Genomic DNA, 18,874 nt, shown 5'->3' with positions numbered 1-18,874 from the left:
TATCGTGTTTACACACGGACAGACAGACACACACACACACAGACATACGGACAGAATTGCAACGCCCAGTTTTTCAAACTGGATTACGCATAAAACCTCTTAATTTTGATAAATCTGGATTGATAATTTTTGCCCGATTAAAATAAGTCCTCTATACTTCGGATGTGATGAAGGACTGAGGTGTAATACGGTAAAAATTGTTAAAATTTCAATTGATTTTTGTGCACGATTACAATACTTTCTCTATACTTCGTATATACGAGAAAGTAAAAAACACTCAGTAATTGAAATATCAACCAGGGCCTTAGAAATGTGCTGATATAGTAATAATTTTTTGCTAAACAGATTTTTTTATGCTAAACTTTTCTTTTTTATAAATTTGAAATCAAAGCAGAAACCAAAGTTGTTTTATTTGATTTAAAAATAAAATATTTCTGTAAAATATACATATTAAAATCTGAGGCTCTTAGAAATTATTTGTGTGCAGATTTTAAAATTTTTAAAATGTTTTTTAGATGAATTGTAGAAAATATTATTTTTTTTATTGGTGCTGTTAGATGAATTGTAGGAAATAATTTTTTTTATTGTTGCTGTTACATGAATTGTAGGAAATAATTTTTTTTTCAGTTTACTGTCGCTGCAAGAGATGGTGGTGGTCTAGAGGCCACATCATCAGTTAGTGTTACTGTCGTCCGCAACACCCCACCCAGAATTACAAACCTGAGGAATATAACAATCAACTACAATCACACAGTCAATAGCCTAATTCTTGATGCTGATTACACTGATAGTGATGTAGATGTAAGTATAACTAAACATTTATTTTAATTTTTTTTTGTTGTTGGCTTGTTTTTGTGTTAAAAAACATTTTATTTCTCTTCACTGCCTTAATTTAGTATTTTTGTATCCATTCAATGTGAAGATCTAATTTTAGTTTTTTTTTGTCTGGAGACCTAAATTTTTATATTTTAAACAAAATTACAGAACCCCTTCAATGTGGAGACATTTTCACTGGTCGGAGAAAGCGATGCTCAGTATTATATGCGAATAGACAGTGTAACAGGAGTTGTCTCCCTTGCCCAATCTCTCATTGGAGCTGGACCTAATGTATTCCTGGTAGGTTCAACAAAGCTATTAGAACTTGGAAAATAAAAAAAATAAATCAGATTTAGTTTTTTTATCAATGCACTAGACATTTGTTTTAATATACATTGAAATAATGTTCTTTTAAAATATTAAATGTTGAAATGAAAAGGGTGGGATGGTCTATCAGAAGTTTGCTAGCTTGCCCACCCAAAAGTTGGTCAACTCCATAGTTTGCCCCCAGCGGAACTGACCCTATTTTTTAACCTGGTTGGGCAACGAACTGGGGAAAATGGAAGTATTTACAAACATGTATATGTATTGCATTCTATTTTAAAACTAATTTTCCCCAGGTCAATGTGAGAGTATGTGACGGAGGAAACTTATGTGACCAGGGCACATTTTCTGTCAACGTAACCCGTAACTTCGGCCCTCCAGTTTTCCTGCAAGCTGCCTATAACACAACCATTGGGGAGGACCAGGCCGTGCTGTCTTCTGTCCTTCAAGTATCTGCCACAGACAACGACCTAGCTGCCCCGTACAACACTTTCACCTACAGAATGCAAGTGGATAATCCCAGATTTTCCATAGACCCAACCAGTGGGGTCATTTCAGTTAGACGTCCATTAAATGGAGAAACACAGAGTTTTTTCGATGTATGTATTTTTTATATTTACATTTTTTTAAAAAGATTACAAAATCTTGATGGATTCGGTTACATTTTGAGAAATAAAATCCAAAATATTCCTTAAGTTTGATTTTAAATAGTTTGGGTTAAAATTTTTTTCATTCTTTAGTTCATGGTGGTTGCTGTAGATGGTGGAAACTTAGTCAGTGTTCCAATATCTGTAAGGATCAACATTGTGAGAAACAATGCTGATCCTGTCTTTAGTACAGCCAGCTGTGATGGAGCAATTTTAGCAAATGTCCAGTCTGGCACACCAGTAACATCTGTATCAGCCACAGATAGTGACACATGGGTATGTTTGATTTGCCAGATTTTTTTAAAGAGCCAAGTCTTTTGTATTTAAACCTGATTTATAACGCATTCAATGACAGTATAACCAGCATAACATTTTTTTTTCTTAGACTTCTTTTGGAACTTCTTCAATCACTTATAGAATTATTGGAGATGATGGTGCCAGCACATTTTTTAGCATTGGCAGCCAGAATGGGCAGGTGACAGCTGGCAGTGGTATCAGCTCAAGCAGTGCTGACTCCTACAAGGTAACCCTTTGTCAGTGTTGACACCCACTTAGTCAGTGTTGACACCCACTTAGTTGGTGTTGACACCCACTTAGTCACACAAACAGTGTTGACACCCACTAAATCACACAGTGTTGACACCCACTTAGTTGGTGTTGACACCCACTTAGTCACACAAACAGTGTTGACACCCACTAAATCACACAGTGTTGACACCCACTTTGGTCACTGTTGACACCCACTTAGTCACACCCACTTAGTCAGTGTTGACACCCACTTAGTCACACCCACTTAGTCAGTGTTGACACCCACTCTAGTCACACAGTGTTGACACCCACTTAGTCAGTGTTGACACCCACTTAGTCACACAGTGACACAGAGATTCACTGAAAGTATAGTTATAGAAAAATTAAAAATTTCTGGTGATTTATCTCTGTACAGTGAGTGACAACATGGTCCAATGGTAGAGCTTATAACTGATAGCCTGAAAGTCTTAGTTTGGATCCCGGGCTCAAGCCTGTGGGACGTCACTGAGTCTACCCTGCTCTGATGGGTACCTGACTCACATTAAGGAAACTAAGACAGTATGGCATAGTACTGACAACACTAACCTCGCCATATGCTGAGGTAATTGAAACAGATGAACTCGACTTCATCTGTCCCATGTGTCTTGGGCACAAACTGGAAAAGTTGATGCTGATGATATCTGAACAATAAATTCTGTCAGTTTGTAAATATTTTTGGAGTAATTTTTTTCTATTTAAGAAGTCTATAGGGATTTAATAACGAGAAGAGCAGAAGTCAATTTTTCAGTCTGTTTATTTTTGTAGATTCGTATTGAAGCAAGAGATGGCTTCGGCAGGTCAGCTGTCAAGGTATGCACCTTAACAGTGACCAGAAACCTGAATGACCCCAGATTTGAAACTACAGCCTACAATCAAAGGATCCTAGAGACTCACCCAATTTCAGCCTCTGTGATACAAGTTTCAATTGTTGATGCAGATACCAGTGTAAGTCACAGCAGTTTAAAATTCTTGTTGAATCCTCTATTAGCTTAAATCGACATTGGCCTGTGGCAAGATTGTAAAATATGAGTAACAAAGCATGGGCTAGTCAGGATTTGTACAGTTTTCCCAGAGTTGGTGCTAATGTTAGAGATTGACATCTGGTAGACGTATTGTTTAGCCAGTGTGCTCTTGCCATTGTTATATATACTTGCCATAGTTATATATACATGCCATAGTTATATATATACATGCCCTAGTTATATGTACGGGCCATAGTTTTCTGTAATGCTGTGACTATGCCAACAGTTAACTTTAGTTGACCCTCAATTTTTTTTTTTGTTAGAATCATCAGCTAGATTAAACCTTGAAATTGTTATATTTTTAATGTATACATTTGTTTTACTTTCCCAGGCTCCATCTAACCTAGGGAGCTTTAGCCTCTCAGGGACACCACTTTGCCAAGAGTATTTCAAAATCGACCAGATTTTAGGCCTAATTTACGTACAAAAAGATCTACGCCTGAATCCATTCAAACCATCAACATACACTGTGAGTTTCTATGAACAATCAAATAACATTTTCAATAACATTGTAGTCTGCTATTTTGTAAAAATAAAAAGAATTTTGAAATATTTTTTAAAAATACCTTTTTAGTGCACAGTGACAGCTACTGACAGAGGTGTTCCCCCACGCAGTGCAACCAACACAGCTACAGCCACCATCACAGTTGTTTACAACACTGCTCCAAGCTTCGACAAGGATGTTTACGTGGCCAATGTGAGCAGGGCCATCACAGAAAACTCAGTTATTGCCACTTACACCGCCACAGACAATGATATTGATGTAAGCATATTGAAAATATTTTGAACCCATTTTTATTTTGTTTAATCTATTTTTATTTCTGGCTATCATGAAACAATGATATCTGTACAATATTACTCACAGCTGTACTTAATGCTCTATAATATTTCCTGTTTATTTCAGATTCCATTCAACCAAATTACTGTTTACATTTCTGGAGGGTCAGATGCCAGATTTTTTGCCCTGAACCAAGCCAATCAAATTTTGGTGAAAAACACAGCAGACATGGCTTTAGAAAGGGATGTAAAATACACTGTGAGTCAATGCTTTATAAAATGGATAGTTCCACACCATGTTGTTAGTTATCATAAAGAGTACTGCTATTCATGATTTATAAAGAATAAATACAGGTATCCCGGTTTTAAAATCAGCTAAGTTATTTGTAATGAATATCTTGTTGCACCTCATGTAAAAGAAAATTAATGTTAACCTAAGCATCTTCCAGAACATGCCTTTTAGGCTGCATGCATAATCCAATCAGGTTTACAACTATTCAGAATTAATGCTTTAATTGTTATTAGTATATAAATATGATTCAGATGGGTTTTTTTTTTAGCTTAATTCTTAACATAAGTTTGATTTGGTTATGTTAACATGATAATACCCTTAAACTATAAACAAAAATATGTTGTTAATGTTTGCATTTTTGTGTGCTCCTACTCAGGTTTTTATTACTGTGGTTGATGGTGGTAGCCCCCCTTTGAATGACACAGCTGTTGTTGTGTTGAATTTGGACAGAAACCTGGCCGCCCCTGTTTGCTCAACACCAGGACCAGTCACCATACAATACAACCAAACACTTGGAGTGTCCTTTGCTTCCCTCACTGCTACAGACAGTGACACAATAGTCAGTAGCCTATTCAGTTTTTAAAAATAAGTAAACCATATTTTTAAAATGGATAGCATGTATATTTTTTAACCATTCAAAATCTTTTTTTCCAGGCTCCAATGAACACAGTGACCTACACCCTAGTGGGTGACCTACTTCCACAGACGTATGTGCAGATAGATCCAATCACTGCTGCTATCAGTCTGAAAGCCAGTCTTCCTTCTAGAAATATTAATGGATTCCTGGTAACCACTAGATTTCATTTTTTCAATATCAACTGATTTTAAAATTTTGATTTTACTTTTTGATTTTTTTTACTTTATGTTTTTAATAATTTATTTAGATTTGTAAAATGTAAGCTATTTCACTCTTCGTTTCCTGTTTGCATTAGGTTCGAGTTGTGGCAAGAGATGGAGGATTCCCATCACGGTCCAGCACATGTAGTGTCCAGATAAATATCCTCACAGACTCGGCTGATTTAAGGATAACTGCTAACCCAACATCTATTCCAGAAACAACTGCAATCAATACTACAGTCTTATCAGCGTCTGCTCAACCTCCAGTTAGTGTTTTATTTTATTGGATATATTTTGTAATCCACTAAATCAACAAAACATTTATGTTTTCAGTTAACTAAATTTGTAAAAATAGGATTTTTTAATAAGAAGAATTACAAAAGCGAACAGATCAATGTATTCTATTGCTGCCATTAAACTTACTTTTGGTTAATTCAAAACTAGTTTCCATTTTTTTTTTAGCAAACTTACAGTACTATTGAACAAAAATGTGTATATCTATTATTAATTTGAAATAATCTGTTTTTTTTTAAATAAGCATTAACTGAAAGGGAAGTAAATAAAAGCATACAATTTTCATACATTATAATTTTTAAAGTTGAATTGATGAATACAAAAATTTAGTTTACTTCCAATTATTTTATAATGTATTTATTTTTAAAATTCAAGCAGCAAACAAATTATTTTTAATAAATTTTTTTCCCAGCCTAATATCAGGTACAGTGTTGTTGGGTATGACACAGGACCAACATACTTTGACATTGATCCAGTATCAGGAGCCGTCTTTGTCAAGACTGATTTACGTACAGATTTATCCAAGAGAACTCTCTACACAGTAAGTTAATCATTGTCCTCTGTGGGTTTTTTAAATCACTGTGATGATATTTAATTAACTGCATAAAGGCCTTTGTGAAATCCACCATTAAACATTGTTTACATTTTTTCTATCACTCAGTTGCGACTGAAAGCTGTGAAAACATTTGAAGTAACCACACAAGAGGCTTATGTCGATGTAACAGTCGCAGTACAACGCAACCAGAATGGGCCTGTATTCACACCACTGAATGGCAATTATGTCACAACTGTCAACAAGGACGACTACATTGGGACCCCAGCTATACAGATGAGTGCTACTGATGCAGATGGGGTATAGTTTACTTATTGGATTTTTTTTCTAAATTTTTTAGAACATTATGTCAACATATTATATATTTTTTTAAACTTGTAACTTAACATGATTTGCAGGACCAACTTCTGTATACAGTCGTAGCACCCACCCCTGGCTCTGATTATTTCTATGTCAGCTCAACAACTGGCCTGATCTCCATTGCTAAATCCCTCTCTAATTTAGCCATCAACCCTGTCACTGTGAGTAGCTGCACCTACATCATTATTATTTTAATTCAACAATATAATTTGAAGATAATCTCTTGATAAGAATGCAAAAAAAAAATCAGTTTTACTTTGTAAGACTAGTTGCCATCTTTGTTTTACTTTATAAGACTAGATGCCATCTTTGTTTTACTTTATAAGACTAGTTGCTATCTCTAAATTTCAAAATGTAATCTTTTATTTCCAGTTCCAAGTTATTGTCAGTGACCAGTCCATTGTCAACCCCAAGTCAGGCACTGCCTCTGTAACAATCAGCATTGTAGGCGACCAGCCTCCATATTTTGTCAATCCTAACACCTACACCGCTTCAATATCTTACAAAACAGCTGTAGACAGCAGTGTCTTCACAGTCAGTGCAGTCGATCCTGACCTCAAGGTAAGAAATAAAATTCTATGACAATAAATAAATTAATTTCCCTTGCAAGAGAGTGATTGTTTTTTCTTTGGTAATAGCATCACCAAACTGTCTTACCCTAGAGATTTTTATTACATTATTATTTACTGTCTTTACCCTCCCCACCCTAGATACTTAATTATATTATACATGTCATTATTAACTGCTAGGTCTCCATCAGATGTTAGAACCTCTTGGTTGTATTTTTTATGTACTTAAGTCTTTTTGACACTCATTTGTGACTTGTAAAATTTTTTGATGTAGTTAACAACTACTACACTCATTTGTGACTTGTTAAATTTTTTGATGTAGTTAACAACTACTACACTTCATTGTTACAATTCCTCAGGGGTCACTTGTTTATGAAGCCACATGTGGGTTGCTGTCTGCTCCAGGCTACTTCAGGCTGAACTCAACCTCAGGGCAGATAACTCTCAGATCAAGTGTTACTCCTGACCTAAGCACCCAATACCTGGTACCTTAATACATTTTCTTTAACTTACCTACATTTTGTGTATTTTGTTTCCTCTACAATTATTGATATTAATTTTGACTTGTATTTTTAAACTAAATTTGACTAAACGATGTTTCTTTAACCATACTTGTGTCACTTCTACCTCCTCAGCTTTGTATGGTTGCCTATGACTCAGTCAGACCTAACGTCAGAGCCACAGCAACGATGACAATCAACATAGATCGTAACCCTAGCTTTCCTGGCTTTGTGACTACCACCTACAACACGCAGGTGTATGAGAACGTACCATACGGCACCAGTTTGTTTACTCTCTCAGCTACAGATAATGACGGTGTAAGTTTTATTTAGTTGATTACTTGTTACCCTCTCTACCTTACTTGACTTTAAATGAAATAGTTATACTTGTGTTAACATCCAAGTTTTTATTGCTGAACTAAGACATCTAATATTTTATTAAAACTACTCTATTTTTGAAAATTTAATTAGTGAATTAGTGAAACTGAAGGATCTAACAAATTTTATTTTCAGCAAAACCTGATCTACAGTGTCTCAAGTGCAACTCCAGCAGAGTGCAACAATTATTTCAGTCTTTCTATTGACACCCTCCGCTCCATTGGTGACCTTTATCTTTCTAGACCAATCACTCAATGCCAGGTTTGTCTAAATACAGAAAACTGCATTAAAATATTAAAAACATTAAATATCCAAAAAATCATAAGTTGTAAAAATAAGTTTGTTAAATAAATTATTTAAAGTTTGCTGTAAATATTTCCTATTGGTCAACAGTTCCAGTTTAGTGTCAGAGATGATGGCATTCCTCCTAAAACCAGCACAAACGTGGCCATTGGAACAGTCACATTTGTTAGAAATGACTTTACACCAGTTTTCCCAAGCCCTCTCTACACTGTCACTCTGCCTGAGACCAACAGCTTCCCTTCAATAGTTTTTGATGTCAATGCCACTGATGGTGATACTTTTGTAAGTTTCCTATATGATGAGAAAATTAGAATTTACTTTATTTTGTTTTTAATAAATCTTAAATTTCTATATAATTTAATTATTTAAAACAATTTTTGTGTGGCTTAATTTAAAAAAAAATTTTTAAATTACTTTTTAAATGCAATTTTCATTTTTTGTAAACATCAAATATTTTTAAGAAATTTTTTAAAAATTATTTTATTTCCTTTACGAGATTTTTTAAAACATTTTTTTCTTTCAAGGAAATTGGGTTTGGAGATATTGAATATGTAGCAATAGGAGACAGCCCAGCTCTCAGCTTCTTCTCAGTGAACAACTCAACAGGTGTTGTCACTCTGTTCAGTTCTCTACAAAATGGAAACCTTCCAGCATATACAGTAAGCTAAACCCTAGACTTCTGATTCTGTCCTACACAGTAAGCTAAACCTTAGACTTTTGACATCGGCCTACACAGTAAACTAAACCTAAACCTGACGTTGGCCTACCCAGTAAACTAAACCTAAATTGACATAGACCAGCTCAGTAAACTAAACCTCAACTTGTAAAGCAGGACAAATTCTAAATTAATGCATAATTAAACCATAACAGTCAATCACAACAAACTGGCAATTACTCTCCAGGTTCGCATAGTGGCCAGAGATTATGGCAGCCCTCGTTTGAGCAGTACAACACTCGTCCAGTTCAATATCAGCTACAACTTAAACAACCCTGTTATAACCCCTGACCAAGCCACAGCTAATATCACAATCTTTGAGGATGATCCAATCTCATCCCCCATTTTCAACTTTGATTACACTGATGCTGACAGAACAGTAAGTTGCTTGAAAATTTTCTTCAAAATAAAAATTGAATTTTGTTGTAATACAAAACTGTTTATTTTCTAAATAATGGCTAGAAAAACTATTTAACAAGGTTTAATTTTACTTTTTAGTTTTAAGTAAATTATGATAATAACTTCACGTAAATTTTAAATAGAGCTAATGACTGCCAACCCATGTCTAGAGTTTGCATCCCAGACTCAAGTCTGTAGAATATCCCTTTGTCCACTCATATGCAGGGGTCATTGAAATAGATGAACTCTACTTCATCTGCCCCATGAGTCTCGTGCATAAACCAGAAAAGATGATGATGAAATTCTAAATAACTAAACATTCTTTGTAGATATTAATGTAATTAAGACAATATCTGTTGCCTACAGTTGTTCCTTGAGAACTTTGTTATCAATGTATTGAAATTATATTATAAATTTAAAACTGCGTGAACTACCCTAGGGTCCTCAGCAAGCTGTCACATGGAGTATCCAGTTTACTGCACAGGCAGACAGAAGTTATTTCATTATTGACCAGCTAGGGGATGTCTATGTCAACTTGCCACTCTGGCTAGACAACTCAAACAAAATGACCTACACTGTAAGTATTCATTCAGTTTTTTCTTTTGCCCTGTCTTGACCAAAATTTTTGCTGAATAATTCATTAATTGCTTCAAAAAGAACTCTTACAGTATAATTAGATTTATACCCTGTAGGATCTATACACATTTTCAATACTCAAACAGTAATTAAGCTTGTAATTTCACAATAGCTCTTGTTTAAAAGTGAAATGTTTAGCCTGTATTAGACAACATTGATACAGTAATTAAGATTGTAATTTCACAATGGCTCTAGTTTAAAAATGAAATGTTTAGCCTGTATTAGACAACATTGGACATTGTCCCTATCACTTTTATTTCCACAGTTCACAGTATTTGCAACCAACACTGATGGCTCAGGCAGAAGTGATTCTGTATTTTGTACTGTCAATGTCTACCGCAACCTGAACCCCCCTGTCTTTAGTCAAGATGTCTACACAGTCAACAACATCAGCTACTTAACTCAACAATCCACTTCCTTGACCACAGGCATTGTTGCAACAGATGCAGATACACAAGTAAGATTTTTACTCAGGCAGTGTTAAAAATGTTAATATAGTAGCCCTCATTTGGGATTTGATAAGAAATATGTGACAAGAGTTCCAAATCTCTCTTGATTCTGAAGCTACTTCTTACATTTTCAATATTTTTTTGTCATTTATTGTAATTGTGTTTGAAACCACAGGTCCTAGTAAACTTATAACCAACTCATCCTTTCTCACCTGTGGTAAGTGTCACCTGTGGCGATGGTGTCACCTCTGGTGGCTGTGTCACCTCTAGTGACAATATCACCTGTGGCGACAGTGTTTTAACATTTATTCCTCTTGTGTTTAACCAGGCCAGATACCAGGTGAAGAGATATGAGATCATCCCTGATGGTGTCTACTCATCATGGTTTACTATAAATAGCCTCACTGGTGCAATTACTCTCAATCAAAATATCGCAGATAAAACTGACGCAGTTTATAAGGTAAGTCCATTCGCTTCACTTCAATGCTTTAGAAATAAAGTGAGTTTTATTTAAGTGAGTGCAAAATCTCTCATTAGTCAATCAAATTAAGCAATAATTAAATAAATATGTTTAAAAAGTGAATTTAATAAGAGCACTACCCTAAGGTTATGAATATAATTTCTCCGTTTTGATTTACCAAAGTTAGTTAAATTAATCTGCCCAGATTTGAGCTAAATCCTAAGATAGTGAAGTTTGATATAGTATAAGGGTGAGAGAAAGTGCCAGTCATATATATATTGAAAGGTGGAAGTATGAACCAGAAATATAAAATCCTTTATAATAAAAGTTTGAAAGAACGTCAAAATAAAATATATTCATTCTCGACACCAACCCATTTAGATTGAAATAAGGGCTGTAGATGGTGGCACGCCACCTCTAACTGATGAAGCAACAGTGTTGTTCAATATAAACCGCAATCAACAAAGGCCAAGGTTCACCACAGGAAACCAAACTATTACACTGTTTGAGGACATAAGCACTGGCTTAGTCAATGTCAGGGTCACAGCTGTGGACACGGATGCTAGAGTATGTTTGTTTCTTTATTTTTTAGTTTTAGTGTTTTGTTTTTTTATTTTTTTTGTCTTAGTTTTTTATTACAGCTGTACACTTGTTTGTTTTGTTTATTTTTTTTTGAAACTACAAAAAAATACACAAAAATGTTGTAGAAATAAATGTTTTGTTTTTAATCCCACAGGCACCATACAACCAGATTATCTTCACACAAATTGGCAACGCAGTTGCTAACACCTACTTCAGCACTGATTATCTGGGTAATATTTACCTCATTAACCGCCTCACCTTGCCACAAACACCAGACAGCTTTACTGTAAGTATCCAAAAAATTTTAATTTTTCACTTACTCTATATTCCCTACATTCAATAACTTTATTCCCCGGTGATGAAATGAAAACTATTTAATTTACAAATCCAATGAGTGTACATTATATTTTGATGAAATACAAACTTTATGATTTAAGGTAAAAATCCAATGAATGAATTTTCATGCATTATGTAAGGTACAAATCAAATGATTGAATTTTCATGTATTAAGTTACAAATCCAATGACTATGTTCACATATTATTTAAGGTACAAATCCAATGACTGTATGTTCACGTAGTATTTAAGGTACAAATCCAATGACTGTATGTTCACGTATAATTTAAGGTACAAATCCTATGATTGTATGTTCACGTATTATTTAAGGTACAAATCCAATGACTATGCTCATGTATAATTTAAGGTACAAATCCAATGACTGTATGTTCACGTATAATTTAAGGTACAAATCCGTGTCTGTGACCAAGCTCCTGAGCCACTATGTGCAGAACAAGACGCTTACGTAACTTTCATTGTCATACGCAACAACCACTACCCGTACTTCCTACCAAATCCTGACTATCCCTATGTCAGAAACCTGGCATCATTCACCCCAGGCCAGATTGTACTCACAGCCTTGGCTAGAGATGATGACCCACCCGTGAGTTGTTTCAGACGTTATGTCACATTCTTTTAATGAGCGCAATTTTTGTTTAGATTTTACTCTCAGCCACTGCTCTTAAAATTATTTTTTTCAAAGCATTTCATTTTTTTTTAAATTTTAAAACCGTATTTTGCACAGACTTAAATTGAAAATATTTGCAAAAAATAATTTTCCAGACCAACCGTTTTGGCGTGATCAGCTACAACCTGATTGGAGACGATGGCGCAGAAACACGCTTTGTTATAGATCGCACCAATGGAAACATCAGCATATCAAACGCAATAGGAAGTGGCACTGGAAGTCCTTTCAGAGTAAATTTCTTTGTCATTTTCTTTAGCCTTTTTTTCCAATAAATATAAATTTGTTTTTATTTTTCTGTGGCCCATAGAAATATTTGACAAAGCCTTTTCCAGTATTTATTAATTATTTTATCATATTTCTTTAGCCTCTAGTAATCTTTAAGTATTTTGTAGCTATAAATTCAGCTGTGTATAATTCTAACAAAAAATTCAGTTGTGTATAATTCTTACAATAAATTCAGTTGTGTATAATTCTAACAATAAATTCAGTTGTGTATAATTCTAACAATAAATTCAGTTGTGTATAATTCTAACAATAAATTCAGTTGTGTATAATTCTAACAATAAATTCAGTTGTGTATAATTCTAACAATAAATTCTGTTCTTAGCTCCGTATTCAAGTCTGTGATGGTGGTAATTTATGCAATATGACTGTTGCAACCATCACGATCTCCACAAACCAGTATGCACCAGCTCTGAACCTGAACTCATACTATCAGAAAATTCCAGAGACTCAGCCCTATGGGGATACCATCATTGATGTCAATGCTACAGATATTGATGCAGGGGTAAGCTTTTCAGACTGCCACTTTTATTGTTTTACATTCGTTAAGTTTAATATGCTGCCTCTTAATGTTAGGGTTAATATGCTACCTCATAATGTTAGGGTTAATATGGTACCTCATAATGTTAGGGTTAATATGCTAAATCATATTATTAGGGTTAATTAAGCGCAAGTATAGCTCGAACAATTCTAATTAACTAAAATGTTCCATTTCATTACTGGGATTCTGCATTCAATACTGGTTAATACAAACTATAGATAAAGATCTATAGAACATTGACATGCTTAGATAGCAATTGTTGTATTTCATATGACATGATGATAGACCCAATTGTTGAATTACATACCACATGATGATATAGCCAATTGTTGTATTACATACCTCAGGCTGATATACCCAATTGTTGTATTACATACCACATGATGATATAGCCAATTGTTGTATTACATACCACAGGCTGATATACCCTATCATTGTATTACATACCACATGCTGCTATACCCTATCATTGTATTACATACCACATGCTGCTATACCCTATCATTGTATTACATACCACATGCTGATATACCCTATCATTGTATTACTCACCACATGCTGATATACCCTATCATTGTATTACATACCACAGGCTGATATACCCTATATATATAGCCTATCATTGTATTACATACCACATGCTGATATACCCTATCATTGTATTACTCACCACATGCTGCTATACCCAATCATTGTATTACATACCACATGCTGATATACCCTATCATTGTATTACTCACCACATGCTGCTATACCCAATCATTGTATTACATACCACATGCTGATATACCCTATCATTGTATTACTCACCACATGCTGCTATACCCAATCATTGTATTACATACCACATGCTGATATACCCTATCATTGTATTACTCACCACATGCTGCTATACCCAATCATTGTATTACTCACCACATGCTGATATACCCTATCATTGTATTACTCACCACATGCTGATATACCCTATCATTGTATTACTCACCACATGCTGCTATACCCTATCATTGTATTACATACCCCCCTTTCCTCCAGCCCCCCAACAACCTGTTTGAGTTTGAGCTCCTGGACCGGTCAACACCTGATGGAAGTCTGAACTGTTTTGCCATCAACCCAACCTCCGGTTACATCTTTGCCAAGAGAAGTCTACTGGTGTCACCCTGTACCAGCAGCCAGTACTTGGTAGGTTTTTTTCTCATTCATACTGTTTACTCTTTGATCCCCTGAACAAATAAAGTTTTTATTTTACAACATTCATGTCTATTCTCAATAACATTTAAAGGTTTTCAGATCAATAAGTATAATTTTAATAAAAACAACTCATCTACTTTAGATGCTAATAATAATTTAAAATTTCATAAAATCCCATAATTATTTTTATTTCCAACTTTTACTTTTACATTGAAATTCTCTGTTTAGAAAAAAAATTTCAGTATTCTAATTTTACAAACTGGCAATTTTTTCCTGTAACAGTTTTCAGTGCGTGCTTATGATAAGGGTGACGTTGTACTGAGAAGTGCGGTATCACCAGTAACAATTGATGTCACGCGCAATGACAACCCACCCATCTGGGAGCAGAAGACGTACAACTTTAACATTGACATGAACAACGCTGTCAGCACAGTTGTAGGCCGCATCCGTGCCAATGATGCAGACCCTGTTGTAAGTTTTTCATCAACACAAGAGTACTAATCGTGTATGATTTTAAAAATTACTAGATCTATTTTAGCATTGGATTTTATTTCTTTTGATTCTTTATTTAAACCATACCTTTAAATATTACAGTTAATGTACAATTCTATTTTTAGGATCCATTTGGCACCCTGACCTATTCAGTAGTGGGTGGAGGAAACGGTAACCCCTACTTGACCATCACAAGAATAAACAACAATGATGTCAATGTCGTCCTCTCAACCTCAGTTGCTAACACAGGCATCCAGAATCTAAAGGTAATATTGGAGGCCTATTTCATTCTGTCTTATTGAATAACTTAAACCAGGGGTCTCCAAACTGCGGCCCGCGAGGTCCTCTCATCCGGCCCGCTGAGATCTTTTTGACCACGGAAAAAAACGTTTGTTGGTGATGGCTGAGGAACTTTGCTCAGAAAAATCACAGCATGCCTGGAAGAAACTGGCCCCCCCCACTGAAATTTGATAGTTAATGTGGCCCTCGGACTGAAAAGTTTGGAGACCCCTGACTTAAACCATAAGCATTCAGAACCTAAAGGTAATATTGGAGGCCTATTTCATTGTCTTATTGAATAACTTAAAGCATCAGCATTCAGAACCTAAAGGTAATATTGGAGGCATTTTGAATGACTCATCACTGCAAAAATGTTTAGTAGGGGATGAAAGAAAATTTTCTATTAATGTCAAATAAAATATGAATGCCTTGTGCACTTCTTGCTAATTTTTGACTTGGTATTTTTAAATTTTCACTCATATCCTAGTCAATAATTGACTTGATTTTCCTGTGTTCTGTAGATATTTGTCCTAGTTCAAGACAGCGGCCTTCCAAGGAAACAAGACGTAACAGAAGTAAATGTCCTTGTCAACAACAACCTCAACCCACCATATTTCCGGGAGTTTCTTTATGTTTTTAACACATACGAGGATGTACCAGTAGGGACAGTTATTGGCACTACATTGCTAGGTGCAGATAATGATACTGCTGTAAGTCTTCCATTCACTCTCATCTTCTTGAAATTTTTTGAAAAATTTAAGAAAATTAAACATCAAAATTGTAATTTTACTAAATTTTCACATATTGAATGTATTAAAAACCATGTTATTCATTTAAACAAATTTCTATTTTTAGTCTCCTTGGAAAGACTATTACTTCCGTCCACTACCTAGCCATCCATATTTCACTGTCAATGCAACTGGTCAAGTGTTTGCTTATCGTCAGCTAACGCTAGATTCAAAGGACACAGTGTACACCGTGAGCTCATTTAAAAAATTAATTGATTACGCTTTGCTCTTTCTGGCATTGACAGTTTTTATAAGCTAGAATTTTTTAATCAGTCAAGTTCATTATTTATATTAAACATTTGTAAAATTTTGAAAAAAAAAAAATGTTAATGACAGAATGTGTCTACTTCAGTTCTAGACTTGTAAATAATTTTGCAACTTCAATCAACATTTAGTCTTGTACATCAAAACAGCTTAAATAAAATTTAACAATTAATTGTATAAAAATAAAAAACCTCGACTTTCATTGTTAGATATAGACCTGCTAAAAGAAATTTTAAAATTTCAAACTTATTATAAATTTTATTAAAAAGTCACAATTTTTTCAGATGATGGCCCAGATATATGATGGAGGTAACCCATCTTTGATAGGAAGTCGGCTAGCCAATGTCACCATCACAGTCACCCGCAACTTGAACTGTCCAATATTTACCAACATGCCTACTACAATTAACATAAATAAAAACACCACAGGAGTTGTGTTCACAGTTCGAGCTAACGATGCTGATCTAGATGTTAGTATTGGTTTATCTTTTAATATACTGCTCTATAGCAAAAACTGTTATCAAATAATAAAAAGCTCATTATAAATTTAACTAAAGCTGATTTAGATGTTAGTATTGGTTTATCATCTTTTGATATATTGCTCTATAGCAAAAACTGTTATCAAATATTAAAAACTCAATTTAATTTTATTAAATATTATTTTAATTACTCAAGGTTTGAAACTTGTTCATTTATACTGTTCTTTAAAGCTAACCTAGCTGTATCCAGATTATAAGTTTGTGTTGTGACTGAAATCAAAGCTGTATCCAGATTATAAGTTTGTGTTGTGACTGAAATCAAAGCTGTATCCAGATTATAAGTTTGTGTTGTGACTGAAATCAAAGCTGTATCCAGATTATAAGTTTGTGTTGTGACTGAAATCAAAGCTGTATCCAGATTATAAGTTTGTGTTGTGACTGAAATCAAAGCTGTATCCAGATTATAAGTTTGTGTTGTGACTGAAATCAAAGCTGTATCCAGATTATAAGTTTGTGTTGTGACTGAAATCAAATCTGTATCCAGATTATAAGTTTGTGTTGTGACTGAAATCAAAGCTGTATCCAGATTATAAGTTTGTGTTGTGACTGAAATCAAATCTGTATCCAGATTATAAGTTTGTGTTGTGACTGAAATCAAAGCTGTATCCAGATTATAAGTTTGTGTTGTGACTGAAATCAAAGCTGTATCCAGATTATAAGTTTGTGTTGTGACTGAAATCAAAGCTGTATCCAGATTATAAGTTTGTGTTGTGACTGAAATCAAAGCTGTATCCAGATTATAAGTTTGTGTTGTGACTGAAATCAAATTTTTTTCTCAGTCACGATACAACAAAGTGACCCTGCGTCTCATCAATGACAATAGCATGGCAGCCTACTTTAATTTTGACATCACCACTGGTGCTCTCACTGTCTTACCCAGCGTGGCTAGTGACACGACCATGCAGTACCAGGTACTCAGTCAACTGTTTAATCCTCCCATCCCCCACCACCCTGCTTTCTACACAACATTTAATATATTCTTTTATCTTAGATAAAAAGTATAGATTACATTGTGGCAGCATTCATCCTCTAAATTTTATACTAGCATTTTTATAATAAGAATAATGAATATATATAATTTTAGAAAATTATTGAAAATTATACTTTATTCTATTGTATATTTTTATACAATAAACTGCCTTTACCATTCAGTTTAAAATTCGAATCTCCTTAACTAAATTTTTGAATTTTTAGCTGAGGTTCACAGCATGGGATGGCTACTGTGATGAGTTTACCTCCAGTTTACTGACGGTCAATGTCGTGCGAGATCTGTTCCCCCCACGATGGATTAGCAACCAAGCTAACATCACAATTCTGGAGACTCAAGACACAGGAGACTCACTCTATAACCTCAGCTCAGTTTCTATTGATCAGGACACTGGTGTATGATAGCTTTTTTAGTTGTCCATCTACATTTTAGTTTCAGTTTAAAACCATAAAATTTAAATAAATTAAACTCAGGAGAGTTAGCTGGTGTATGATAGCTTTCTCATTTGTCCATCTACATTTTAGTTTCAGGTTAAAACCATAGAGTTTAAATAAATTAATCTCAGGGGAGTTAAATTAAAACTGCGTATTCACCTTCTTAACCCTTTGAGCCCGCCAGGCCGGTAAACCGGCTTCAACATTAGGCATATATGTCCGAAAAGCCGGTTTTCCGGCCCGATGATCTAGCGTCATATTCCTAGCGGCCAGTATACCGTCTAATTAAATATAATTAGCGGAAGACTGACTAAAACTGCGCATATGTCTTTTGAGTGCAGATCATGATTTTAAAAATTGATTTTTAGGAAAAGTGAAAGTGTTTACATTTCCTAGCAATGCCGCCGAAACGAAAAGCTGAGCTACAGCCGTCGACTTCATCACTTAAAGTTGGTGCAAAAGATGAAGCAAAAGACCGAAATATCAACAAAAGAAGTAGAATGACTGCATCTCAGGCAATACAACTACTTATTGATTCTGATGAAGAAGATAATATTCCTGGTCTATATTGTG

The 18,874-nt window shown here is 34.6% G+C and overlaps 1 protein-coding gene across 1 annotated transcript in view; it reads left to right on the top strand.

The window, feature by feature from the left end:
- The window catches only part of LOC131940796 (uncharacterized), a 95,954-nt gene that overhangs the window by 29,161 nt on the left and 47,919 nt on the right, over nt 1-18,874 (top strand). Inside the window, exons 49-86 of the mRNA XM_059299616.1 lie at nt 628-801; nt 985-1,116; nt 1,437-1,739; nt 1,881-2,063; nt 2,173-2,310; nt 3,120-3,299; nt 3,708-3,845; nt 3,951-4,139; nt 4,281-4,412; nt 4,822-5,004; nt 5,100-5,231; nt 5,378-5,548; nt 5,989-6,117; nt 6,238-6,429; nt 6,528-6,650; nt 6,862-7,050; nt 7,418-7,543; nt 7,694-7,876; nt 8,072-8,197; nt 8,330-8,521; nt 8,764-8,898; nt 9,142-9,333; nt 9,793-9,930; nt 10,255-10,446; nt 10,767-10,898; nt 11,280-11,465; nt 11,635-11,766; nt 12,222-12,419; nt 12,599-12,733; nt 13,111-13,290; nt 14,362-14,508; nt 14,800-14,988; nt 15,135-15,275; nt 15,810-15,998; nt 16,144-16,266; nt 16,625-16,810; nt 17,659-17,790; nt 18,074-18,262. Of these exons, the coding sequence (XP_059155599.1) occupies nt 628-801; nt 985-1,116; nt 1,437-1,739; nt 1,881-2,063; nt 2,173-2,310; nt 3,120-3,299; nt 3,708-3,845; nt 3,951-4,139; nt 4,281-4,412; nt 4,822-5,004; nt 5,100-5,231; nt 5,378-5,548; nt 5,989-6,117; nt 6,238-6,429; nt 6,528-6,650; nt 6,862-7,050; nt 7,418-7,543; nt 7,694-7,876; nt 8,072-8,197; nt 8,330-8,521; nt 8,764-8,898; nt 9,142-9,333; nt 9,793-9,930; nt 10,255-10,446; nt 10,767-10,898; nt 11,280-11,465; nt 11,635-11,766; nt 12,222-12,419; nt 12,599-12,733; nt 13,111-13,290; nt 14,362-14,508; nt 14,800-14,988; nt 15,135-15,275; nt 15,810-15,998; nt 16,144-16,266; nt 16,625-16,810; nt 17,659-17,790; nt 18,074-18,262 (6,231 nt within the window). The remainder of the gene's footprint in view (nt 1-627; nt 802-984; nt 1,117-1,436; nt 1,740-1,880; nt 2,064-2,172; nt 2,311-3,119; nt 3,300-3,707; nt 3,846-3,950; nt 4,140-4,280; nt 4,413-4,821; nt 5,005-5,099; nt 5,232-5,377; nt 5,549-5,988; nt 6,118-6,237; nt 6,430-6,527; nt 6,651-6,861; nt 7,051-7,417; nt 7,544-7,693; nt 7,877-8,071; nt 8,198-8,329; nt 8,522-8,763; nt 8,899-9,141; nt 9,334-9,792; nt 9,931-10,254; nt 10,447-10,766; nt 10,899-11,279; nt 11,466-11,634; nt 11,767-12,221; nt 12,420-12,598; nt 12,734-13,110; nt 13,291-14,361; nt 14,509-14,799; nt 14,989-15,134; nt 15,276-15,809; nt 15,999-16,143; nt 16,267-16,624; nt 16,811-17,658; nt 17,791-18,073; nt 18,263-18,874) is intronic.

This window comes from Physella acuta, unplaced genomic scaffold (genome assembly GCF_028476545.2).
Source record: "Physella acuta isolate Inbredline_101_S28 unplaced genomic scaffold, ASM2847654v3 ptg000023l, whole genome shotgun sequence".
NCBI classification, from domain to species: domain Eukaryota; kingdom Metazoa; phylum Mollusca; class Gastropoda; family Physidae; genus Physella; species Physella acuta.
The sequence above is the reverse complement of the archived record's forward strand: the minus strand, read 5'-3'. Positions and strand labels throughout refer to the sequence as shown.